We start from the raw sequence: 11147 nt of genomic DNA, 5'->3' as shown, positions 1-11147 counted from the left end.
TTCAGTGGGTCACAGGGCCTTACTATGATGAAGAAATCAAGCCATGCTGTCTGTAAAACAGTTATTGTTTTTATTTGTTTATGAATATAGGAATGTCAGCCCAAGTGGTGCATTACTTTTGACCATCACCGTATTTTTCCTCATTGAACTTAGTGCTTAATGCCATTGGACATTTATACAATCATAGTAATCACATAGCTAAAGATGTATCATTCCACACATGTTTTTCAAGCAGAGAGTGAAGGTCAGGGTGAGCCGGGTCCATCAAAGGTTCTGGTGCTTGAGTTGGAGATGATGTAGCTCTGGTTGTATGCTTGAATCTGAGGTTGAGAGTTCCATTCTCCCTCAATGTATTTATGATAGGGGTCATTGGAGTGCTCCCTGCGTTTAGACTTTACAGTGCTCACTAGAATGGCCACCACAATGAAGGCGAATATCCCAATCATTACCACTAGGTACCAGATAACATTGTCGAAGTTTTCTTCAGCCAGTCTGGCATTTAGGTAACGTTCAGACTGTGTGCTGTTCCATTGCCATTGCTTCAGGAAATCATTCAGAGCATGAGTTAATGAATCCTGCAGGTGGAGGGTCAGGTTGGACCAATCAGATGATGTCATCTAATTAGTGAAGAAGACAGCAGAGCGGTAAGAAAAAAACAAGGTTTTTCTCAGTGAAGTGAGTTGTTGCTTTCAATTTTGGAGGAACAGTTCAATGAATATAAAATGGAGTCTCTGGAGTTTTCTCCTTTTGTTTTTGCCCTGGAGCTACAGCACTAGTATTGCTAACAAGTAAGGCAATCTTGTAGTTTCTAGTTTATTATTGTGCAAACAGCATACATGCATGGAATGTGTGACATTACTAAAGCTTTGTGAGAGTGTTTAATATGAAAAAACTATCATTATTAAGTCAAGGGGAAAAAAAAGTACCCTAAAATATGTGCCTCTGAGCTACTGTGACTTAGCTTGTAATAGTAATTTACAGTGGGAGCTGTTAGTTTCAGACGTTATTATACTCCAGTTTTCAGACACAACAGTGTGCTGAACTAGCAGTGTAGCTCGTTTAAACCTGTGCCTGTGCGTCCGATCTCCCCTTATCACTCGCCACTTACTCTTTTATGAACTAATTTATACTCATCTGGACATCAAAAACAAGCTATAAGAAAATATTTATATATATCTATATATGTATATATGTATATATAAATATATATATATATATATATATATATATATATATATATATATATATATATATATATATATATTTTTTTTTAATGTAAAATACTACCCAATTATGGGTGATATATTTTTGGCCTTATTAAATACGTCATATCATAGATATATATTATTAGCAGACATTAATTCATATGTCACTCTGACAGTATGATACATTATAACATCATACCATCTCTGGAGAAAACAGGTTTTTCCAACATCATCCTTTGAAAACATAAGTAGGTCTAACTACAATGACCACATATAGTACTACTGAGTAAAATCCTAACGAACATCCTAACGAAACATAATAATTAAAGAATTTTTTGTCCTCGTAGCTGTAATACTAAAAAAACAGTGATTAAAACTTCAATTAATTAATAATTACAAAGACCAAATCTTAAATATTTAGGCCTCTTCTCAAACCTAGCATAATATACTGTATATTATGCCAGTATACTTATAAGTGGATTTAGACATAAACTTCAGTGTGTATTATACAGTTTGGGATGCAGGGTTGAATAGGTCCTTAATGTCTGCTGACCATTTACAACCAACATTTGCAATGTGTGTATTTAATCCACGTGATGGAACAATGCTATGAAATGTTCTTTCACAAGTAAGCTGCAATAGCATTTTTCTGCCAAAGAGGGTAGAAAAATACCATCACAACCCCCAAACACTATGGTCAACAGTCTCAGGTGATCTCAAATAAACATGACTGTGTAGTTTCTAACCTATATAAAAAAAAATTGCACCAACAGCTTGCAAAACAGCTAACAAGAACTTATCATTCCACACAAACATCAGACTCATGTGGACTTGAAGGTGGACCTGTATGTTAGAAGTCACTCAGGTAATAATATATTCTGCTGGTTTAACTTGCGCTAACTGCACTAATGGTATTATTGATACCTTTTCAGGTGATCGAGCAAAAGTTTAATCTTGCAGTTTGCACAGTGTTAAACTGGTACTTTTAAGATCTACTTTTTAGCTCCAGTTTAGTATCTGTATTTAACCTTAAAGTTGATAAGATTTTACTTGGAAAATTGTGAGTTATGCAGCAGTAGTACACTGAAATGGCATATTTTATATAAATATGCACATTAGATTATGCTAAACATGTCAGTCCATATTTAAACAAACCACGCAGTGATAATATAGTAGTTATTATAAGTTAATTAATAATAATAATAATAATAATAAATAATAAATAATAAATCCTTATTTTACATGACTTGTTTGTTACAAGGTAGACTGCACTTTGTGGCATCAGAATGCAAATCGTTGAGCTAGGCAGGAGATCATTTTATTATTACTTTAATGATAAAATGATCCAGGTTTAGTACAGTGTAGGTACAAACAACTGCCATCTGGTTATTTTATTAAAATGCATCCCACAGGTTCCTTACTAAACTACAGTTCTACCAGAATTTGCTAGGTGAATACCAGAAAGCAGTATTCAACAGAAAAATTAAACAATACAATTTAATACGAAACCTTGAGTTTTGAGATGTTAGATATCTTTAGATTCAACACTAGACTTGGTTAAGACATTCTTGACTAATCTTTTTACAATTAAGATATGCGATAAGTCCTTTCTGTAATCACAGGACATGGAATGAATCACATTATAGAGAAAGTGATGTTAAACTTACACTAGCTTTAGCTCCAGTGCTGTTTTCATGTGCAAGAGAAAGTAATCAACTGTACCAGTGCTCGGAAGTACCAGGCACTACCTCTCACATCTTACACTATTTAACTAAATTGTGTGTGTGTGTCCTACTTTCCCATATCAGCTCCTTGCTGCTCCATTATAACAAATCTCATTCCTCAAGGGCAAGTTTGCTCAAGGGCATCAGTATTTTCTCTGAACGCAAATTACAAATCACATTTTAGGTTACAAACTCAGATAGACCACACAGCCAAGTGCTGATGATTAAGTCTTCATGCGCTGTATTCTGGTTGAGTTATTCCATACAGCTGAGGTTTTACACATTTTCACATCTACACAATTGTAACAAGCATTTTCAAAACTCTATTGCACAACAATACTCTTTGTGTACCAAATGGTAAATATGTTTCTCATGGCTTTGATGCAAGATGTATCACATTCGTTTCTTACTCGAATGCTACCATGTGCAAGAGCATATACTCCTACAGCCCAATTTGCAAATGTTTTCATACATTCATACTGATTAGACTCAAGTTCAAAAGCAACTTAAAGCTACTACCAATTTGTTCAGTACAAAGTTTTTTTTCTTCAAAACTCATCAGACATCTCTCTGTACAAGCAGATAGCTTAGTACATTGATTCACTCAAGTACCTGTTCACAAGTACCAGCGCACTTCAAATACACACATCAAATTCCAGTTCTTTGTGAAGTCTCACTCCTACTTTGTGCCAGTGATTATTCCAAGTCTTTGTTCTGCTATTGCCAGTCTGGTTTCACCATAGGTTGTTTTAGTGTACAATTTAGCTCTTGTCTAGTTAAGTGTGTTTGCAGATTTGCAGAATAAGTCTGGCTTTCCCTTTGGTTTATATATATATATGTAAACCCTGAGTTTGCATCCAAACCCAGGCAATTTCATGACAGGATCAGGGATACATATCAGGGATGCAGAGCAGTCTTCTGCAAAAAGATAAAAGCCCAGAACACTTGCATATCAGACATGCTTGACTTACCCCTGAAGAGCACTTAAGACTGTGGAGAAGCCACTCATGACATGCACAATGCCCAACATGTCCTCCAGAACTTGTGCCTTGTCAGCTAGGATAGCATGTGGGAGGCCAACCAAATGCTAATATGGTGAGTCAGCCACAATATCCTTCTGTTAAGCTAGTTATATTGATAGTGATCCTGCACCATTCAGACACAGTCTGTCTTTCTAGCTTTTCTCAACACAGGAGCCACAGGAAACTTCACCAACCAGAGCCTAGCAAAGAACTCAAGCTAGCTTCTCAAATCCCCATGTACATTCATGGTCTGGATGGCCAATCCATTGGAAGGGCATTGTCACGCATCTGCTTTCTTTGAGACAAGTGCCCTACATTCATTTCTGGTTACAATCTCACCCAATTTTACCATTATTTTTGGGCTTATTTAGCCCCTACATTGTTTTCTGTCCTGTATCAAATAACTCCTTGAACCTAATAACAAGAACCATGATTTAAAGACCTTAGATGAATTCATGAATTCATCTCCATTACCATTACCATCACGTCTCTGTTGAAAGTCCAGATCTGGAATTCGCAAGCTGATCAAACCTTCCAACAACTTAAGAAAATATTCACTACTGCTCTCATCCCTAATCATCTTGACTCTGCACTGCTATTCATCACAGGGATTGATGCCTTGGGGACAGATTGTTCCAATGACATGAAAACTCCCCAAAGCACCGCAGGCTTGATGCACTTTAGAGTTAAGCAGCTTACCCCCAGACAAGCTACACACGCCTTTTTCTTCTCTTTGTTTCATCACACAATCTCAGATCAAACAGGCTCCAAGAATACCAAGGCTGATGCATTCGCCTTCATTACCTTCACAGACCACAGGCTTGGACTTTCAAAAGAGACGTGAGGGTAACGGTAATGGAGATGAATTCATGAATGATCTAAGGTCTTTAAATCATGACACAATTTCCTGTGTCATTTTCACCCAAGCCAATGTCACCTCAACTCTGTTAGCCTCTGCACATTCCCTAATGTCCGTGGTCATACCTTGAACAGGATTGTCTAACAGATCTGCCCTGGACTCAGAACATGTACCATGAGCTTACCATGACCTTAGACATCACTGAACATTTTTCTATATCCTTGCAGCTGATTCCCTTGCCATCCTTGTCCACACCATTTGAAACTACAGAGTTACTATTTAATCTCCCTGAGTTTAGCCTCACTCACTCACGTTCAGTAACCACTTTATCCTGATCATGTCAGGAGTCGTATACATTTGCAGAATAATAAAACAACTGAAAAATAAACTGAAAAGAAACCCAAAAACTGGACCAACGAAAACAAGGGACTAGATTATGGCAAGGCAAGGCAAGCACATTCACACACTCATTCACACTTAGGGGTAATTTATCTTAGTCAATTCACCTACTGGCATGGTTTTGAAAGGTGGGAGGAAACCCACATGGGCAAGGGGAGAACATGCACAGAAACTCCACACAGACAGTCACCAGAACTCAGGATCAAACTCAGGTCGCTCTGATGCAGCAACACTATCCGATACACCAAGAGCATGCCTAAAACACCATCCATTACTGTGCCTCCCCACCCCCTTTCTAGTGTGTGCTCACAAACCAGCCTCCTCTTTTTCCTGGGAACATTACCACCACCAGTGCCCCTGCAGATGACTGGTGGCTGAAGTGATGAGTTTTGGGAGAGCACCAGCTCGCATCGCAGTGTGTGAACCAGTGGAGAGAATGTGGCTTTCTATACTGCAGTGCAATGTTCCATTCAATGGAAAGAGTGTACAAAAAAACAAATGAATTGAATCAGTAATAGTCTGCTTACACTACCAACTAAAGGACAATACAAAAAGATGAAAAATATTTAGTATGTCAAGTATACACAGAGTGTTCCAGAGGAAAACACGTGTGTGTTTGTATAGAGACAGGTGTGGAGAGTTTTGAAAAGGTAGATTTGGTGAATTTGTTTATACTGTTTTCACCACCAGATGGAGACATATTCAAAGTAGCAGAGAACATACTAGAGTATGTACTGATTGTTAATGGGCAGTAAATAGGATATAATTGTAAGAAAGAAAATAACATTTTAAGCCAATTAACATAAATAGAAGAAATAAGTAAAAGGAATTAGAGGGGATATAGGAATAAGTATTGCTTCACTTGATCTCTATTGTCTCAATGTTAGTTATGTTGTATTAATTTATTAATTTATTTAGACTAATCACAAATTCAAATGTTATTTCATGCCTAAAACTATACAAGTCATGTCAACAGGTTGACATTCATCCCCCTATATAAGAGCTGAACATTGCAGTTTCAGAGACAGTGTGTGGGCAAGAGAGTAGCCTGAAAGCCTTTTACCTGGCCTAAATGCCAGAGCTTACAAATACATAGGTGAAGAGTACTTAAACAGTTTCCTTTCCATTTGACCTGCATGTTGTCATTTGAGAAACTGCCAAAAAAAGATACGCTATTCCTACATGATGCCTAGAAATGTGTGCATTCATTCATACATTGTGCATAGATTGGTTGTGAAGATTTCATGTAACATACATCACAAAAGTAGCAATAATGGTGAAGGAGAAGGAGCTTCCTAAAATTCTTGGGGAAAACATTATTAAACAAAACTCAAATGGAAAAAGCTAGTCATAGTTAACCATCCCTGTCAGCACCACTGGTTTGATAATATCTAGGTGGAAAGTTCATGGTACCACAACTAAATCATCCCCAGACACGTGTACCATGCAAGGTTTCAAAACAAGCTCTCAGAGTAATAATAAGGAAGGTAAGTAATAAGGAACAGTTATATAGAGAGAAATAAGCATGAACTGCACTGCAATTATCTCCATTTCTACACCCCACACAAAAGTCTTCTGCTAAAAAAGCACAGAGATGCACATCTAAAAACATTTAGATAAATCACAACTTGTGCAAATAGTACTGGGTTGTTACATGTCATCCAAGGAAACATGAATGGAGCAATATACCAGGACATGTTTGAAGAGAATTTAACTTCATCTGCTAAGAAACTGAATCTGGGGAGAAGATAAACAGGTCAACAAGACAATAACCCCAAACATACAGCCAAAATGACTCAAGACTGGTTTCTAAAAAAAAAGTGAAGGTGCTTGCATGGCCTAGCCAATCTTCTGACTTTATTTATGGAGGATTTTGAAAGTGCAAGTTCATCAGAAGCAGTATCGTGGCCTTGGGATTTGAAGACGATTTGCCAAGATTGGACCAAATTTGAAACACAATGCTGCAAAAAAAACCCAACTACTTCTTACTGTAGACATCTCAAAGTTATAACTGTCAACAGCTTTGTATTTGTAACAAACTACTAATGTTGATCATTTGTGGTGTCCAAATATTTTTTTCCCAGTCAGTTTAATTTTTTTAATAGTTCAGTATATACATTCTTGTTCATATTTATAAGTAAGAAGTTACAAAAGACAAAAAAAGGAAAATAAAGTAATAAGACATTCATTTATCTACAGTAAGTGCTTTATCCTGGTCAGGGTTGCAGTGGATGGATCCAGAGCCTATCCTGGGAACATACTGTAGATGCAAAGTGGGAATACATCCTGAATGAGAAGCAAATATATCACAGATTATTAAGTCATTTTAAGGGAATTCATTTGTGCACAGAGACTGGTCAAAGTACAAGTGTACAAAATTGTCACTGCAGTGGTTTTGCTGCATTTGTATAAAATCAGGTTTAAAAAAAAAAAGAAAAGAAAAATTCACAACATCTTTAACAAGTTAATGTCATTGTGTCATAAATTATTGGGTCTATCAGGTTACAATATACAAATGTGGGCCAGACAAAATGCTACTTGTCTTTTCCTGTTATATGCGTTTACTGGGGGAAGACGAGCAATGCATGTAGCCTTTTTTGATGATTGTAAAATTGTAGCAAGTTATGCATTTCTTTCTGTGTCTAATGCAGAAAATCATTTCTTTATATTCACAGTGAGTTTTAAATGGGACTACAAAATGTGCCACTGTAGAGCAAGCAGAAGGAAAAACAAAAAAACAAGTATGAGTTACCCTCTTAGCATCTGACGTTGTAAAAATTGCTCTGCTTCACTGAGTCAAGAGTCACACCCAGATTATTTTGCTTTGAGTCTTACCTGGAAATATTTTATTCTCTGTGAAGAAAATACATGTTCCTTCTCTCTTTAGTATTGGAAAAATGTTCCACATTATATGTACAACATGTGTGGGCAATTTTCTCTGCAGTCCATCTATCATTCTCAGGATGACAGCCTGTGCAGGTTCTGAACAAGAGGTTACTGTTTTTTGTTTTGCTGAAGCCATTAGAGAGAGCTTTATTGGTTGTAGGCCAGTATGTTAACAGGCCCCAAAAGGACAAAAACATGCAACACATTTTGCTTAAACAGTGCACCACCTTTTTGGGGATTGTCATTGTATGAAAGCTGCAGTACAAGAACCTCAAGGATTCAGAACCTGTTCCACCATCTCATAAAAGAGAGTTAAGAGAGTGGTATTAAGTTGCCATGATTATCCAGTAACTACAGTAAATACACACATTACTGACTGTGTAGATTCCCATGTATTAAACAATTAGTTTTTGGATTATATCAAGCAAGCATGACGAACAAGTCAGGTGCAATAATAAGGTTATGAATCACACAAGTTGCTATTTCAACTAAAGAGGTTTTTAAATCCCAATGAAAGAACCTCATTGATGTTGATGTGTCTTAGATGAAACTTGAACCGTGTCCAGGACAGTATTCCCCAGAGCAAAATAAGCCACCTAGCTGAATAACAAACTGAAAGACATTGCTGTAGAACAGGAATTCCCTCCTGTCTTCTGCTGTTTCACCTTCTGAAAATAAAAATTATCTAGCTAAGAAATCTCACCTCATGAAATAAAGTGACATAGTTTTGACTATTCTTTGACAACCCTTTAAAAATGAGCTAAAATTCAAATACATTTTCACTGTTGTGCAAACAATATTCAGTAGAATGCTGAGGGAGAAGTATTTAGAGTATTTACTAGAGGATTATTTTCATTCTTGCAATGATAATACAGTGGGTGGTGTTCTTAAAGAACTGGAAATAATCATGGTTTTCTGTGATAAACAGAGGGACAAGGAAGAGGTCAAAAGAAATAAGAAATCTGCCACTGCCCACAAAACCCACTGGGAAATCAGACTGCTCCAAAAAGCTATTTATATTCAAGTAGGAATGCAGAAAGCCTCTCCAGAGTCCTTCTGTGTCTTGTCCAAAAACATCCCCAAACACAAATCCAGGAGCCCAAACTAATCTGAAAGGACATCTTCTTCTTGCATGTGTGTGTGTGTGTGTGTGTTTGCAGAGCTATGATGTTGTGACAGTAAGATTGCCATCATGAACACCTAAGTACACATACTGTGCATACATGCATGCACTGAAACGTACATTAAAGCAGACGTTTTAAGACTATTGTGCATGCTTTTAATCCAGCATACTGACCTTTACAGTGATGCTACATACGACGTTTAGGACTTCAAGGAAACACAAAGACACTCACCAATTTTTTAAAAAATTGCTATAAAAAGCAGTAAAAAATGAAATCAAAAAATTATATTTACTTTTAAAACTGCATCAATTCTCTTTTGTACATGGTCATTCATTTTTATATGGAAATCAGTCACTCCATTCATCTTGGAGACCCTGCCACACTTCTTCTGCAGACTTTGTCTGTTTTGCTTCTGTCTAAGCAGGTAAAATTTCAGATAGAATATACTTTTTTAACTTGATGATTGTATATTATTTAATGTAGCTTTATTAAATACAAAAATACAAAAGTCATCAACTCAGCAGAAAAAAAAAACTTTTGCTCAAAAGCAGGGGTATAGCATCAGGCAAACAGGGCAACCAAAACACAAATAAATAAATAAAATAACATAAAGAGGCCAGAAGACTCAAAAAAAAAAAAAAAACCCAGCAGGTACAGAGAATGCAACATGCAGAAATGCACACTGGAATAGCAAACTCTACCAAAGGCGAATATACAGGTACTATACAAATAGACAAATGTAAACAAGGGAACAGGAAACAGGTGAGTTCATTCAGCTGGTGAGTGAGAGTGAGATACTGTAATGTCTAGACTGAACTGGACTGGATTGTGGATTGTGGATTTGTGGCTGCTGACTTGGTGGTGGATTTGGATGTGACAACTCTTTGCTACATACTTAAAATTGTTTTCATTCCAGCAATGTTCATTTCCAGATAAGATGAGCTTACTGATTTTAGGCTCTTATAAACCCAATGGGAAAAACAGCTCTATTTTATGTTTAAAAAAAGTCTGCTATACTGTATATACTGTATGTATTAAGCTTGAGCTCATATTGAAAAATTCACCTATTGATATTACAGTACAGGATAACTCATGAAACATTGTTTGCATTGTTTGAATATACTTTCTAAGCTATAATTAGTCAAAAGCTATATGTATGTACATACTGCACCGTTTCAGATCGCAAGACCCTGCAGCGGATAGTGAGGACAGCCGAGAAGATCATCGGGGTCTCTCTTCCCTCCATCACGGACATTTACACCTCACGCTGCATCCGCAAAGCCACCAGCATTGTGGATGACCCCACACACCCCTTTCACACACTCTTCACCCTCCTGCCATCTGGTAAATGGTACCGAAGCATTCGGGCCCTCACGACCCGACTGTGCAATGGTTTCTTCCCCCATGCAATCAGACTCCTCAGTACTCAGAAACTGGACTGAAGGAACACACACACACACATACCAATACACACTCAACTGAGCATCCTCTCTGCAATTTATTTGCAGGTTTTTGCACGTTTACACAACTCATCATATTATACGGTACATAGGCTGCTACTCTTACGTTTACACTATTTCAGCTACTTGTTTTGTACTCTTGTACTATTTGCACTATTGTCACTACATTCACTTTAAACAGAACTGTGTACTGGTCGGCGCTGCACTGGGACTTACTATGCTCACTGTCTGTCCCAGTAGTCACTGTACTGTCTTGTACTGTTTTGTACTGTCTTGTGCTGTCTGCACATGTTTGCACTTGTGCACTTTATTGTGTAATTTATGTAGTCCCTTGTAGTTCTGTGTTGTTCTGTGTTTGTCTTATGTAGCACCTAGGTCCTGGAGAAACATTTGTTTCTCCAGGCCATATACAAGTATCATGAAGTTTCGTTTCACTATGTACTTGTATATGGCTGAAATGACAATAAA

General features: G+C 37.1%; 1 protein-coding gene across 1 annotated transcript; it reads right to left on the bottom strand.

The window, feature by feature from the left end:
* Positions 1 to 245: 245 nt before the first annotated feature.
* On the bottom strand, positions 246 to 617 carry LOC113526235 (potassium voltage-gated channel subfamily E member 2). Its single transcript, XM_026913105.2, has one exon. The coding sequence runs from the start codon at positions 615 to 617 to the stop codon at positions 246 to 248; it is 372 nt and encodes a 123-aa protein (XP_026768906.1).
* Positions 618 to 11147: the final 10530 nt, after the last annotated feature.

Source organism: Pangasianodon hypophthalmus, chromosome 5 (genome assembly GCF_027358585.1).
Source record: "Pangasianodon hypophthalmus isolate fPanHyp1 chromosome 5, fPanHyp1.pri, whole genome shotgun sequence".
NCBI classification, from domain to species: Eukaryota; Metazoa; Chordata; class Actinopteri; order Siluriformes; family Pangasiidae; genus Pangasianodon; species Pangasianodon hypophthalmus.
The sequence above is the reverse complement of the archived record's forward strand: the minus strand, read 5'-3'. Positions and strand labels throughout refer to the sequence as shown.

Bases quoted from the DNA above. Each gene is read 5' to 3' on its own strand.
- LOC113526235 (XM_026913105.2), bottom strand. From the start codon at position 617: ATGACATCATCTGATTGGTCCAACCTGACCCTCCACCTGCAGGATTCA.